General features: G+C 36.1%; 1 protein-coding gene across 1 annotated transcript in view; it reads left to right on the forward strand.

Annotated features, from left to right (window-relative positions):
- PTPRD (protein tyrosine phosphatase receptor type D) overlaps window positions 1–16,729 on the forward strand; it is a 366,674-nt gene that overhangs the window by 170,821 nt on the left and 179,124 nt on the right. The window contains exons 14-18 of the mRNA XM_068973581.1: window positions 2,504–2,648; window positions 6,176–6,481; window positions 7,362–7,555; window positions 9,922–9,948; window positions 13,934–14,051. Coding sequence (XP_068829682.1) covers window positions 2,504–2,648; window positions 6,176–6,481; window positions 7,362–7,555; window positions 9,922–9,948; window positions 13,934–14,051 — 790 coding nt within the window. The remainder of the gene's footprint in view (window positions 1–2,503; window positions 2,649–6,175; window positions 6,482–7,361; window positions 7,556–9,921; window positions 9,949–13,933; window positions 14,052–16,729) is intronic.

Below are 16,729 nucleotides of genomic sequence, written 5' to 3' on the forward strand. Positions count from 1 at the left end.
ATTCTAGAACTAAAGCGTTGATTTAAGTACTCGTGTTACAAATGTTTGTAGTACAACATAAATTAACATTAAATTGTTTAAAATCCTTCAGTTCAGTTCAGTTCAGTCGCTCAGTCTTGTCTGACTCTTTGCGACCCCATGAACCACAGCACACCAGGCCTCCCTGTCCATCACCAACTGCCAGAATCTCCCCAAACCCATGTCCATTGAGTCGGTGATGCCATCCAGCCATCTCATCCTCTGTCATCCCCTTCTCCTCCTGCCCTCAATCTTTCCCAGCATCAGGGTCTTTTCAAATGAGTCAGCTCTTCACATCAGGTGGCCAAATTATTGGAGTTTCAGCTTCAACATCAGTCCTTCTCATGAACACCCAGGACTGATCTGCTTTATGAGACACTTGTTGGATCTCCTTGCAGTCCAAGGGACTCTCAAAGGGACTCTCAAGAGTCTTTTACAAAATCACAGTTCAAAAGCATCAGTTCTTTGGCCCTCAGCTTTCTTTATAGTCCAACTCTCACATCCATGCATGAGTACTGGAAAAACCATAGCTTTGACTAGACAGACCTTTGTGTACAAAGTAATTCCTTTACTTTGTAATACGCTCTCTAGGTTGGTCATAACTTTCTTTCCAAGGAGTAAGCGTCTTTTAATTTCATGGCTGCAGTCACCATCTGCAGTGATTTTAGGGCCCCAAAAAATAGTCAGCCACTGTTTCCACTATTTTCCCATCTATTTCCCATGAAGTGATGGGACCGGATGCCATGATCTTAGTTTTCTGAATGTTGAGCTTTAAGCCAACTTTTTCACTTTCCTCTTTCGCTTTCATCAAGAGGTTCTTAGTTCACTTTCTGCCATAAGGTTGGGGTCATCTCCATATCTGAGGTTATTGATATTTCTCCTGGCAATCTTGATTCCAGCTTGTGCTTCCTCCAGCCCAGCATTTCTCATGATATACTCTGCATATAAGTTAAATAAGCATGGTGACAATGTACAGCCTTGACGTACTCCTTTTCCTGTTTGGAACCAGTCTGTTGTTCCATGTCCACTTCTAACTTTCTTCCTGACTTGCATACTCTATTAAAAATAAAAACAGTTATGAGACAGGTGGTCTTTTGGCAATGGTTGGATATTTGATTGTTGGCATCCCTACTCTGTTTTACAAATGTTTATTTAGGAAATTCCTTTTTTTTCTTATTATTTGGTAAGTCTAAAATTTGTGAAAGCTTTTTTATTTGCAAGCCAGAACACCCTAAGGATGTTTTTTCTAGTTTTATATTTGAATTCCCCTTCCCCAATTTCTGGTTTGTGTGAACGCCAAACACTGCTTAATAAAAAGCCTTGTAAGATTATTGATGCCATTACAAGATTACATATTAGTATGTTTTTTAAGGTCTGCTACAGACTCATGTTCAATCTGAGATTGATTACCCATAGATAGCTATATTTTTACTAAAATGGCAAAGGCAGATTTCAAGCATGAAAATAAGAGTTACAACATTCAATTAAAAAAAAAAACCCTCTTATTTCAGAAGCCCTTTTTGATGTCAGGTTATAGAAAATTTTGTGGTTTCTTTTTCCTTCCTGTAGGCCCTACGATGCAGGGAGTTCAAATCTGGTGCTCTGTGACAACCTAGAGGAGTGGGATGGGGTGGGAGGAGTGAGGGAGGTTCAAGAGGGAGAGGACATACATCATACCTATGGCTGATTCGTGTTGATGTAAGGCAGAAACCAAAACAATATTGTAAAGCAATTATCCTCCAATTAAAAATAACTTAAAAATTAATTTGAAATCAACCTAGAGTAATGATATGGTTTCATATACATTAGCCAGCTTTCTTCAGTAACTAACATCTGATTTTTATCCCTGCCAACCTTGGCAATTTCAGATCTCTTTTATAACACCGTCATGTAAATTGTATGCCAGTTTCCATTGTTATGTTACTTCTGGCCATATTTTCTTTGCCCATACTTGGGTTTCAGGCTGTCATGGGAAATGAGCTAGACATCTCTTCAAATGACTGTTGGGCATAGCCACTGTCAGGAATGGGTGTCAGTTTCTATTGTGGACAATGTCACAACCACACACGTGCCTTAAAGTTTAAATGCCGTCATGGGTGGTGGCCTCTCACTGCCCCTTATCTGATGTATTTGAAACACTGTGACATCATTAAATAGATCCTTGACTTCCTTTTTTCTAGTTGTCTTACTTGTAGAAACTTACCATTCCACTATTCTTGCCTGGGAAATCCCATGGACAGAGGAGCCTTCTTGGCTACAGTCCATGGGGTCGCAGATGCTTGACACGGTTTAGCAACTAAAAATAGCAATCTTCATTATGTGATACCATTAGTGGGGTTCTTGATACTCACTGTTGATTCTGTTTGTGATATTTTGATAACATTATAACCCTCATGACAGAAATCTGATGTTCTGAGCAGTGTGATAAAAATACATGCACAGATCTTAATGAAAATGATCAAGTTCCCTTGTTACATATCCACAGCAACGGATCACCATTGAGCCAGGGACATCTTACAGACTGCAAGGACTGAGACCAAACAGCTTGTACTACTTCCGTCTGGCGGCACGCTCTCCCCAAGGCCTGGGTGCTTCCACAGCTGAAATATCAGCCAGAACCATGCAGTCAAGTAGGTGTCTCTCTTTGCTTATTTTCTGTCCCTTTTTCTCACTAGGCCGTGTTGCTGGCTTTTATCCTCACCAACAGACTTGCTAATTCATATTCTTTCAATAGTTGGTAGTCTGTACCAGCAAGTGTCCAGTTTTAGAGATTAGACTTATCAAGACCTCGGTTTTCAGGCTGGGCCCAAATGACAGATGCTATTCTCTCACTTCTGGAATCGAAAGTCATTTAGAGAAGTTAGGAAACCTCCTGGAGAAGGCAATGGCACCCCACTCCAGTGTTCTTGCCTGGAGAATCCCAGGGACGGGGGAGCCTGGTGGACTGCCGTCTATGGGGTCGCACAGAGTTGGACACGACTGAAGTGACTTAGCAGCAGCAGCAACAGTAAACCTCCTTGAGAATAATGGGTAAAAGCGTTGGATCAGGCCCCAGTTAATGAATTATAAAGCTGTAAAGCAAAATTCAAGTTGAGAACACTGCAAAATAGTCAGAGGAGGGCTTAGCAAAGATAACAAAAGACCAAACTTTCACCTCTTTTAAGGACACAGATTTTAACTTTGCTAATGACCAAGTCTTCATGTCACATATTTGTTCCCAGTTTGTTGTTAACTTTGCAAGTAGTTCATGTGGAAATTTGAAACATTCACAGAAGATCTGTATTTGGACAAATTTAGGAACAATGGAATAATCACAAGTATAGTGGCAGTCCTAAATTGTATTTTGTTTCCTCAGGTTTCTTTTCATTTGAGGACTATTACTCTAAAGCATAGTTGTGTTTATCACAATGGAGTTCATTGTATCTAGGGAGGACTGTTCTGTATAATGTGTCATATGGCAGCTTGTTTTTGATGGAAAGTCTGGCAGCTTATATAATACTACTGTTTGTTCTTTATTAATAAGTTTCTATAATTTATTAAACAACCATTTTTCTTGAATGGTATTTTGGAGTTTCCTTAGATTTTAAAAGTATTGTATATTTTATGTTATTTGTGATATAGTGACATAGATATGTATAAAATGAATATGTGGAATTTCATAAAGAGGATGTTCTATTGACCTAATTTTTAGACCTGTCAGAAAACATGAAATTTACAGTTTTTTAGAGAATGAGTTTCCTTTCATATAAGCAAGTCTTCCAGAATTTCATTTTCTATAAATAAATCTTTTCAATTTTTGATGATAAAATTCATAGTTTTCCTCAACACATGATTATTCATATGAAAAGTATTAGTATTCTATTGCTTAATCCCTTACTGATTATAGCTTATTCCTATAACATTCCCTTTCTTCTAAAACTGAAACATGTAAATCAGTGCAGTATTGTATGTCTTCTTTGAGTTCCAGGCAGGCTAATAAGTAATATTGCAGAAGATAACTCTTAAAATCAGACATTTAATTAACAGGAAGGTCACACGCTTTATTATATTTTGCATGTTTTTTTTTTTTTACAAACTTAAGTTTTTTTGTATATATACATCTAATGTATACATACATGCTTCCCTGGTGGCTCAAATGGTAAAGAATCTGACTGTATTGCAGAAGACCTTAGTTTGATCCCTGAGTTGGGAAGAACCCCTGGAGGAGGGCATGGCAACCCACTCCAGTATTCTTGCCTGGAGAAGTCTGTGGACAGAGGAGCCTGGTGGGCTACAGTCCCTGGGGTCCCAAAACGTAGGACACAACTGAGCAACTAAGCACAGCACAGCAAATGCATATATAGATACTTATATACAAAGAGACAGAATGGACTTTTGTAACCACATCAAAAGCTTATCTACTCTTCATTAGTTTCAAGTGATGTTGCATATACTCTCCCAGAATAGGAGGTCTGAAAGTAGGAATGCAGTGAAAACCAAATCAGTTTTTTAAAAAGAATTACAAATGAGTCTTTGCTGTTACATGAACAACTCAATTTATTATGAATGATAGTGCATATGAAATAGTTTCATAATTTGAGATATAAGAACCTATAGTCAGAATCAATAAAAATGATGTTCTTGTGATTTTGCAAATCTTATACCAGATTTACAAGGCTGTTTAATGATAATTTTCTTTTTGTCTGTACAAAGATCTTTTCATTTTGACTGCCTATAATGAAGAACACAAGACATGTAAATTAAGAAAGACTGATAATTGTCTATATGATAAGATATACCTGACACTACATATTATTAAGGTTCACAGAATATAAAGAACTACTTAAACTGCATGTTCAAATACAAAAAAAATAGAAATGTTTTACTCTTCAATCATATATATTGTCTTATATAATATATATATGCATACATATTTGCATATATTTCATCTAAATTCTTTGTGCTTCTTTAGGAATATATATTACTAACTTGAAAAAGTAACTTATAAGAGTAGTCACATTGTTCTTTCTTGCTTTTTTTCAAATAATGATATGTTTGATTTATTTGATGGAAAATAATTACTCAGAAGGTGACTAGTTTGTATTAGAATGGGCATTAAGAAAGTTTATCTTTTAACTCTCATGTAAATTCTACTTTATATAAATAATTATGTACAAAATGAAAAGAGCTACATACAAATTGGAAGATATGTCAAATCTTTCCCAGATGGTTCTCAGGATTTTTTTAAACAGTTCTTTTTAATGGCTGTGTTATTGACATTTTGTAAGGGATAGATGATTTTTATTGATTTTATCAAAATTTGCTGGTGGGATCTAATTCTTCACTAGCAATGATGTCCCAAGAAGAGTTAAATTTTTTTTAAAAAAACTGGAAGCTGACATAGGGTAAGTACAAGTTACAGTCAGAACCAACCAGCCTGAAATTTACCCTCGGGTAGGTAAACCTTGGACTGCATTTTCATCCTTTATCGATCTGCATGCTCACTGTCTATGGGCTATGATCAGTATTAGGCTAACACTTCTTACTAGAACTGGTCAGAATACTGATTTTCAGATAGTCAGAGGGAACCCTTTTATGTTTGTTCGGCTTTTATTTATTTCTCTTTTTAAAATTTTAATTGGCAGAAGGGCATCTAACAGTTATTGCCACTTTTCACACTGAAGAACCTTTTTGCAAATAAATACTGTATATGAATCAGAACGCAGTTCAGTAGCCAAAGCTTGAAATGGCATCTCTTAAACATCATCAGACTCTCATGTAACAAATCTTGTACTGTTTGCAGCTTTTTATGAAGTTCGATAGTCTGTAAAATAGGGCTGGGGAATACTGAGGGATTGTTTTAGAAGAAGAATTTAAATTGCAGGTAGGTAACTTTATTTGAGGCTCTGTTACCTTAAGATTTCATTTTCACATATTCCCCCCACCCATTATTTAACAATTATTTTTGGTCATTTATTCATTTTTTGGTTTATTCATATTACTAAGCCAAGGTTCATAAATTTATCTTTAAAATTTTAAGTTTCAAAGTCTTATTTTCATTTTGTTGCCCTTCTTGTTCGTCTATTTATTTTCGCCTTTTCTTTTGTTTTATCATTTTTTTTTCCAACCACTCCTGTCCTTTCACTCAAACCCTCCTTTAACTCACTACCAAAATAAGAGCCGTCAGCTCCTCCTCAAGACATTAGTTGCACCAGTCCAAGTTCCACTAGTATTTTGGTAAGTTGGCAACCTCCACCAGTGGACAAACAGAATGGCATTATTACTGAATACTCCATCAAGTATGCTGCAGTGGACGGAGAAGATGACAAACCTCACGAGATTTTGGGAATCCCTTCGGACACTACCAAATACCTTTTGGAACAGCTGGAAAAATGGACTGAATACCGGATCACTGTGACAGCCCACACTGACGTCGGCCCTGGCCCTGAGAGCTTGTCCGTGTTGATTCGAACCGATGAAGATGGTATGTTGCCTCTGCTCCATCAGTTTGCACCCTTCTACCACGGTCTTGCTCTGCTGTCTTAGGCTAACAGTAATGTGCTTTTCTCTGCTCATCTTTTTTTACCCAGTGTCACTGTAACTTCAGCAATTTTTCTAAAGACCTATCTTTGCTACAGCCTGGGAATCTTTTTGTTTTTGTTTTTAAATCTCAACACAGTTATTTGCTTCCTTTTTAAAGAACAGTTTGCTCCTGTGACCTTGCAATCCAGGCCTTTCTCTGTACCTCCATCTAATGTCTTCTGCGTTTTTCTTGGCTTTTTGTAGTCGCTACTTTTGCATTTTGATGTTAACTTTTCAAAAGCGCCTTCTTATCTTCTTGTTGCCTTTTTGTCTTGAACATTTCAGAGACAGTGATGCTCGACATTCAATTTTTGGCATCTGTTGTATGGAATACCTTTGATATGGGGAAAAAAAAAGAAGAAAATCCATATAATCAAGAATCTTTTTATTCTGCTAAAAAAGAAACCTAAAAAACACACACAGCAATCAACAACCAGTTTTTGTTATTATTTCAATGCTATACTTCTTTGTGCTTTAATGCTTTGAACCTCAAAGCATCTTCCTTGGCTTTTGTACATTTTTTACATGTTTTTCTATTTCTCTGATACTCTTTTTTTCTTCCATTTTTTTTCTTTTTTTTGGCATTGGTCATGCTTTTTGATCTTTTCTTAAAAGGTAGAGCAGATTGGTTGAGCATTTTCATTGGTTGAAAATGTTTGTATTCCACAAACAAACATGGTGGGGTCTACCCATATTTTTTTTTAAAACCTAAGTAAAGAAAATGCTCTGACTGGGTGGGACAAGTGCCTATAATTTTCTTTTATCCAATGATGTTGTTCCAGTTCCTAGTGGTCCTCCTCGCAAAGTCGAGGTAGAGGCTGTCAACTCAACATCTGTTAAAGTCTCATGGCGCTCACCTGTGCCCAATAAACAGCATGGCCAGATAAGAGGATACCAGGTGCATTATGTGAGGATGGAAAATGGTGAGCCCAAGGGCCAGCCCATGCTGAAGGATGTCATGCTGGCTGATGCACAGGTAAGCATCTGAAAAATTATATAGGTATACTTTTATAGGATACATCTATTTTAGCCTGTACCTTAAAATGGGCCCTGTTTTCATTTTTTCTTTGATATTTTAAAATGTCTATACAAAATTCTAGATTTTTAAGAAACTTGAAGTATAATTGATTTGCAGTGTTGTGTTAATTTCTACTGTACAGCAAAGTGATTCAGTGATACAGATACAGACAAAGATACAAAGGTTTGCCTCTGCTAATCCCAGTCTCTCACTCTATCTTCCTGGACCCTGCATCCCACTTAGCAACTAGAAGTCTGTTCTCTATGCATGTGGAGTCTGTTTCCGTTTTGTAGATAAGTTCATAACATTCTAGCTTTAAAAACACACAATCCATATTTATCTTTTCAGAGTTGTCTTCAAGTGAGGAAGTGAATTGAAATGACACTTCTGATTCAAAACACAGAACATTTTTTTTTTTTAATATAGATACTTGGCTCTCTACAGCTATTTCTCAGTTTGCCTTTCTGACTTAAAAAAAAAATTGACTTAATTAAATCAAAGGGAAGAATTTTAAACAGCAGTTTTACTTATAGTCTACTTTCTGCTGTGCTAAAAGTATTTGAAACTCAATTAATCTGTAATTTCTAAATGAATGCCTTCTTTCACTGAAGAGTAAACATTTTTTGGTGGGAAATGTATCCAGACAGTATTTTTATCTGTCATTTATTTACCAAATTACATATTTAATTAAAATAATTATTTCATTTCCCAGAAAATGGAGATAATGATAATGACAAAAATTATAGAATTTCCCAGGGAATTAATAAGATCCTGTATGTTGAGCCAGTTAAAATTATTAAGTGTATTTGAATTTGTGAGAAATTCTTTCAAGCCAAAGGCAGTGATTTATAACCATATAGTCACAACTTGGTTTTGTAATAAGTTATTTAAAAGAGGACTTTATATTTTTTTCAATTTTTAAAATAAACTAGAAGTGAATCAAAAGCAATACCGTAATAAATCTACCTGTACATATTTTTCTGAAAAGGAGAGGAAGATTGTAATTAATAAGCATCCTGCTAGGGATTATACATATCCCATGGACTAGTTTACCTTGTTCTAGTAGTGATTGGGTATGAGAATGGAGTGTTTTGCTTATTCAGCAAAATTGGTAGCTGGGCCTGGAAATAGATGGGATTAATGCAAATTTGAAATTCAGTTGAATTCAGTTGAAAATTCCTTCTTTTGTATGAAAGTAGGGAAGATTATGAACAAAGTGGAAAACTGTTGTACTGAATTGCTACATTTTACCTTCTTTTCTCTGTGAAAATAACAGGGCAATAAATATCCCAGCTTTTTACCCCAGAGTCTTTACTTCGTATTTATCCCAAAGTCTTAACTCACAAAGGTGCTTATTTGCTTTAGCTATAAAGCATTCTAACTAAAAGGGATCTATCTTAGTGACTTATTTACCTCAAAAATCCAGTTGTATGGTTTTTGGTTGAAGGACATTTCTATAAATTTAGTTGGAGATTCATAGTGTCCCATAATATTCCAGAGAAAGCACTATTGATTTGGCTTTTAATAAATATTTATTTTGTACTACCCGTAAAACAGAAAGTTTTTATAAAGTATAGCATAAAAAATGCTTATGTTTTATTTGGTGCATCTGTAGTTTTGAAAAATAAAGTGATATGACCATCATGTTTTGATGTCCTTCCTCAGTTCTTAGATAAGCTTACATTACGGATCAGTAGTTCTTTTGCTGTTTTCATTGGGAATATGGTAGTCAATGAAACCATGGAATGCAAAATGCCTTCAGTGTCAGCTCAGTCTTTTTTTCTCTCCTCCTCTACCTTGGCTTTCCTTTCTTATTTTGCTAATTTTCCTTGTGTTGTTGTTCTGGTTTTTGGTTGATTTGTTTTTTGCTCATATCATGTTCTGATAATTCATTGAAATTTTTTTTTTACATATAGGACTTCATTGATGTACATTTTCAATATAATGAAGATGTTAATCTAAATAGTAACTTGAATTGCATAATCTAGATAGAAATCAAAATAAACGTCACAATGTAGTGTACATAGCATTTTGTATGCCTTATTGATCTGTTCCAATGAATTACATATTAAAAAAATTAGTTGGTTTTAGTGATAACAATATAGAGTATATTTACTTTAAATTTCTCAGTTAGGAGTGGAGGTGGCAGCATAACACTCATATACTGTTTGGGATTTTATTGTACACACCTCTTCAGTTGCTTATTTTTTCTATTTTTTTTTTTTAGTCTAAGGAGGGTACCATTGCCTTTATCAGGCTACAAACTTCTCTTCATTTCTTTTTATTTTGTTTCCCTCCTCCCCAACCTTCTTAATCTCAATCAGTGGGAATTTGATGATACTACTGAACATGTGAGTAATTTTTGGCTGCTCTGTCGAAACAGATTATAAATGGTTGTTTTTTACTGATAATCCCCTTTCATTTATTTGTACTGTGACATCACAGTTTGCTTGGATGCATGAACTAACAAATTATTTTTTAAAGTGTTTTCACTACATGGTATACTTATTTTTTAAATTTTTTTCCATTGTTGTTTTGTGAAATTGATGTGGTGCTATTGATTACATAAGAAATATCATGAGTTCATATTGTTTGATGGCTGTTACTAACTCTGCCTTGTGACACAGTTAGAGGAGGCATGCTTTAAGTGGAGGTATCACAGACTGGAGATGTCTAGTTTGTTTTGGACTGCTCATAAATCCTGCTCCAGGGTTGAATATTCAGTGCATAATATGACCTAAATCTGGCACCAAATAATTCTATCTAGAAATGGCAGTTCTCTGTTGAACCCATACAAATTTGAGTGAAATTGCGTGAGTGGAAACACCAAGAAGTAGGAGGTATATTACTGAGTGAAGAATTCTTTAAAAATACTGTAATGAGTGGACTGTTTGTCTGTTTTTATATTGTTGTTTTATATTGGATGACACTGCCTACTAAGTGCTTACAGTCTGGGTGGCTAGGAAGGATGTAAAGTTCAGAAAAGTTCCATGAATACAACCAATGTGATGCCCTCAAGCAATTTATGAATAATTAGTATTTAAATGACAATATCAGTTAGAGCTATGAGCTTAGAGACAGAGCACCAGGATGGTAGACGTCCTGAAGCTAATGTGAGAATTCATCCCTGATGAGTAGGGATTAAAGAGGTAATCCCTGGGTGTCTGTGTATGTTGCGGAGTTGGAAGTGAGAATGTACTTACTGAAGTTCAGTCTGAACTCAGCAGAAGTAGACATAGATACAAGAGTGTGACAAAAGTCAGCTGACAATGAGCTTGGCAGTTTGACAGAACTGAAGAGTTCAAGTTATTAAATACAGTATATTTTAATATGATGTTGGAAAAATCCAAAGTGAAAAAGTGGAAGCTGCTCAATCAGGTTAGACTCTGTGACCCCAAAAACTGTAGCCTGCTAGGCTCCTCTGTCCATGGAATTCTCCAAGCCAGAATACTGGAGTGGTTAGCCCTTCCCTTCTCTAGGGGAAAAATCTAAAATTTGAAGCTAAAGACCTGATCTCTAACTATTCAGTAATTGAGAGATTTCTTAAACTGTTAAAAAAGAGCAATAAGATAAAGACTGGTAGGAGGTTTTCTTTCATTTAGTAAATAAATATTTTTTGCCAAAACACAGGTCCCTTATAGGGGTTCTTAGTAAATATGATGATGAAGTTATCACTTCTCATGAAATTGACACTGTAACAGTGTTTTATAAACTTCTTTGATCATAACCCATAGTAAAAAATGAATTATTTGCCATGACCAATGCATGTGTATGTTTAAAATAAAGGTTTCACAAAGTAATACCTTACTTTTAAATATATTCACATTTTAATGTTCAACTATATCCATTTGTTTAAAAAATGCTGGTCTTAAATGGCTAAATTCATTTCATCAGCTACTAAATGGGTCGTTACCTACAGCTTAAAAATCAATAACTTCATGGATAGATTAAGAGAACTAATACAGTTGATAAGGAAACAAGTAAACAGTTCTTTTCCTAAATCATGAAGTGATTTTTTTTTAAAGTGGAGTATCAGAAATGAAAAAGGGAAAGTTATGATCAATATTTTAAAGGAAGAATGAACAGAACCATACTAACTAGCTAAGAATTTGAGGGAGACCATTGGACCAAAGATTGTTCATAAGTTTTGAAGATGCTTCGTCATTCATTCAAATATGGAAATATTTTATGGAAGAAGGGGACTCCACTTCTGGGAGTAACATGTACTTTAGTTAAATTGAATTTGAGGTACCATTTGACAGTTAAGGGAAACTGTCCAGCAGATATTTCCAATGTATATACTGCTGGGGCCCTGGGGGAAAGTCAAGGCTAGAGATGAATTTAGGATATAAACAGACAAAATTCTCTAAGTTTTAGAAATGAAACTAGTTTTTTTTTTTTTTTTGGTTTTTTTAGGACTAGGGAGAAAGGCAGCAGATAAATGACTGTGTCAGGACATTTGGGAATGACAGCTATTAGCAAGCAGGGGCAAGAATTAGGGTGCAGAATGGAATAGGAGGATACAGAGAGAGGAATAGTGGTTATGATGTCAGCCAGAGAGGGTGTGGAGACCACCAAGGTAGTACAGCCACAGCTTAAAGTGATTCAAGCAAAGAGAGGTACGCTAGAGATTAGACCACTGAAGGTTTGAACATTTGGACTGGCACTACTTACATTATCCAATCACAACCTGTGTGGAAGGAAGGTCATGTGCGAATGGTTAACTTCAATTTTATAAATGAGAATCTTAGAGAAGGCTCAGCATTTGTAAATTACTTGCTTCTCAATTTAGTGATAGAATCAAGCTTCGCTTCTTTTTTCTCCCAACCTAGCCTGTTTTCATCAGTAGTTCTGTGACACGAGGGAGACCTTGGAAATAATAATGTTGAGATTTACTCATGCTAGTTTTTGGAATTTCCAGTGTGCCTACCATAATTTTAAATGTCACTCTGGTGTGGTTCATTTAATTTGTATATTCTCTGTGATGTTGGTGAAACCATTCCTAAAGATACAAATCTATCTCTCAAATTTAGTCTGTTCATCTGATAGAATAATTTTTCCTGGTCTCTTCAGGATGGTATCTGAAATTTTTGAATTTCCACACTGGTGAGATTCCTACTCTTTTGAGAAAAGCACATTGTCCAAAGCTGTCATCCCTGGGTTCAGGTTCAACCATTGATTTCTATGGTGCCCTTTACAGCCTTGCACAAAAAAGTCCCACTGTTTTCCATTCACACAATGAAATCCATTCACTAAACTCTCACATGCATTGTCTTTAGATGCAAAAGATGACAGTCAATATTTTCTTAAATTTGTCCATATTGAATTTGAAAACATCGCTGTGCCAGAAATCTGAAAAGTTACTTTTTAAATTGTTGTGTGTGTGTGTAGCTCCAAAGAAAATACCAAAACATTAATAGCCAGCACTCTATTTAAACAATCATGTAACTTCCAATTTGGAAGAATAATTCGTAGACTATCTACTCTTACAACCGTCACAACTTTGGGTCCTTACTAAGAGAAAGCTAATAGTTTTGATGGATAGTTTGTGGTATTTAACATTTTCAGAATTGATTGAGCATATATCCGTGATGTGATAGAACAAGATCCCGATATGTGGTTTTATGACAAGGCCTCAAATCTACAGATTGTTCTCCTTAGTTTATAATAATTTTAGTTCATAACCTATACAACTAACCAGTAATATATTATTTGAGTCCTGAGAAACTTCTGTGGCTATCTAGGTCCAACAGACAAGCCACTTGGCAAGATATCAGTATTTACGTGATTAAACATACTGTTTGGCATCAGCGCCACTAACAGTCTGAGGACCAGGCTCCGATGGAAGCACATGGATTGTGGCTGGAATATCATAACAGCTAGAGTATGAACTGCTCCCTACAAGCCAGACATGTTTTAAGTGTTTACCCAGTATAACTCATTTAATCCTTTAATAGCCTAGAGGGTCCTAGCATCCCGACTTTCACATGGAGAACTGAGGCACAGATGGGGTGAACTCACTTGCCCTGGGTCACCAAACTGGTAAATAAGGAAAGGCAAGTTTAAATCCAAGCATTCAGGCGGTCTGACTCCAGTTTTTGTGGTTTCGATTATTACCCCTTAGAGCTGCCTCTGAGGATGGCTGAAGACCCCATTTCAGTGTCAGCATGAAGACCGATCTTCCACAGCATGAGCTCTAGGCATGATGCGTCCAGTGCTTGGCATGGCTGCAGGGAATGTGCTTGCATGCACAGCATGAAGGCGGATGCCTTAGTTTCCCCCCAGGGCAACTGTAGCATAGTTTTGAATCATTGTTATTCTGTTGTATCATTTCAGGACATGATTATTTCTGGGCTACAGCCTGAAACTTCCTACTCCCTCACTGTCACAGCTTACACCACTAAAGGAGACGGAGCTCGCAGCAAACCCAAGCTGGTGTCCACCACAGGGGCAGGTAACCACGTCTATGCATATATATGTCTTCAGTATGTTTCAGGCAACAATAATAATTTTCCAAATGGTATGGGTGGCTTCTGTTAGAGGGGAGAATGGACTGTAATCAACTTTTGTGAATTTTGATATATCTTAAGTAAGGCAAAATAATTGAAGAACCGCTTTGGCCACATTATTTAATCACTCATTCACCAAATATTATTTGAGTACCTACTGTTCATCAAGAACTATACTGGTACCTGAAGAACAATCAAAAAACAGAAAGAATCTGGCCTCCTGAAATTTATTTTCTGACTGAGATTGGATAATTAACAAGTGAACAAATGAGTTTTATAATAATAAAGTGCCGGGAAGTGATACATTATGAAAAGAAAGATATGCAGGCATACCTTTAGGCAGTTCCTAGGGGCAGTTTTAGAAACAGCGATGTCTTTTAGAGGCAGGATATTTGAGCTGAGACTTGAATGGTGTGAGGGAGCAGATCCCATGAGGGTCTGGAAGGCAGATCATCTAGGGAGGAAAATCATGTGACAGCCTCAGCACACCAACCACGCCCCCCCTAAAAAGAAAAAAACCTTGTTAGAAGAGCTGCCATCTTGAGCTGGGTTGATGACTTAATATTTTATTTTTTGTCATTTTCTCCTCCTGACCCCTTGTTCTGGGGTATCAAAAGACAACAAATTGCACCAAAAATGGGAAATAAAAGAGAATGAAGAAAGCAGAAAGACTAATATAGATTGCTTCTTTCTGAAAAATAAAGCTTCTTAGCGCTATTGAGACTTACACATTGATCTGCCACGTTAGGAAAAGACAGCGTGAAGGAAGACCTGACGTTGTAAAACCAATAAATTGAGATAATTACAGAAGGATTCTCCTTCAATCCCTTTATATAGAAATCTCCCATGGAACATTTAAACTATGATTTGATTTACTCCTCCCGAATCACTTCTGGCACAACTTTTTAGGAACACACCTCTATGTCAAGGCATAAAGCAAAGAACAGCTGTGATGTTGAGTGCCCTCCTGGGTGCTGTGCTCACTTCCAAATTTGTCTAAATGTCATAAGATTTGCCTCACTCATATCCCGCCACCTGGAACTGCCTCAAGCAGCAGGATCGCAGATGGCAAAGCTCCTTCAAGGCAAAATCTTCTGGGCCTTATTTTTTTTAATACCATTGTATCAGGTTAATCCAGCACCCTGCATAGGAGATACAGTACATGTTAGTACGTGTTAAGTGGGACATGCTGACTATCTAGCTATGGAACCAGCTTCTCCTGGAATGTAGCCAGCTAAGAGTGAACCCCTAAAACTGAACCCCAAAATGAAAAAATACACTTCCTTCACCCATATTTATAATTGTGTCTTAAGAAAACTGAAGTGTCTTACATGAAGCATCAACCTCCTATTGCCCATAATATGGGGAGGGATGTCTTATAATGAGGATGAAAAAGTAGAGGATTTATCTCCAAGGGATGTCAATCCTAGAACAAGAATGCTACTGCCTACTTTAACGTCATTGAGATTAACTCGTCACTTTTTAGTCACTGTACAGAACATTATTTAGAATTGTGGATCTTACACACAGAATTATTTCACAGTTTACATTCGTGATTTCAGATCTTTCTTAATCAATGGAAACTTCATTATTGAGGAAATGCTTATAATTTAGGTGTCTGCATGTTTATTTTCTTGGGATCTCCTCACTGTTCTTGAAGTGGAAATAGGAGAATCCATCTGAAGAATCCATTTATAATCTTCTGGATTATAAATCCAGGAGATTGATAATCCTTCAAAGAGAAAAGCTCTAGTGTTTTGTTTTGTTTCTTCTTTTTGCTGCCAACCTGTAGTAAAAAAGCATTCCCTAATCATTAGTGAACAGATTAATTTGCTTTGTTTTGTATACTATTAAAAAAAAACTTGTATTTATATGACTATGAAGATTAATGAGTTTATCTCACAGATGTGAACTCCTAATAAGCATAGTTATAAAGGTATTTAATTATAGCTTCCATTGAAAATTCACAAATTCCCTTTAAATTTTACTTTAATCATAAAATTCCTGGTTTTAGGATAGGTTTATGTATAATACATTGTTCCTAGAATCTGCAAACAATCATATCTTTGAAATAAAAGAGTACAGGCCATAACTTGAGCAATCCACATAGGATTCATGTAACCTGAGGGCTGCTTTTTAATAAAATGTTGGATTTTATGTTTCAGTGATTATGACATTTTTGTAGTTTCTTTGTTAATACTCCCGTGCTCTTATCATAGTAATTAGTCTACTGCCTGAAATCTTGCAGTTTTAGGCAAATTCTTTTGTTTGAAATTTTCTCTGTATTTTTACATGGATTTCACTACTGTACTGACAGCTGTGTTTAAGGATGAGAGAAAAGTGACTATGATATGAAGAATTTGAAAGTAATTCTAGGCTTAGGTCAGTCAATTATGACTCTTGCTAGTTAGGTGCTAAGTTAAATTGAAGCTTAGTTTAGAGCCATTGGGACTGAGTGCCTTGATGGATCTCCAGTGATTGCTGTTATTAAGTAATAGAGGGCAGCAGCACATGTGTGCCGTTTCTGAAGTCCTGACAGATTTTTAAGAGGGAAGAATATGGTAAGCAAATGAGAACTCAAAAGGCAAAAGGGAGAATGGATTATACATCGTGACTTAAGCAT

The sequence above is a fragment of the Capricornis sumatraensis genome, chromosome 6 (genome assembly GCF_032405125.1).
Source record: "Capricornis sumatraensis isolate serow.1 chromosome 6, serow.2, whole genome shotgun sequence".
Taxonomy (NCBI): Eukaryota; Metazoa; Chordata; class Mammalia; order Artiodactyla; family Bovidae; genus Capricornis; species Capricornis sumatraensis.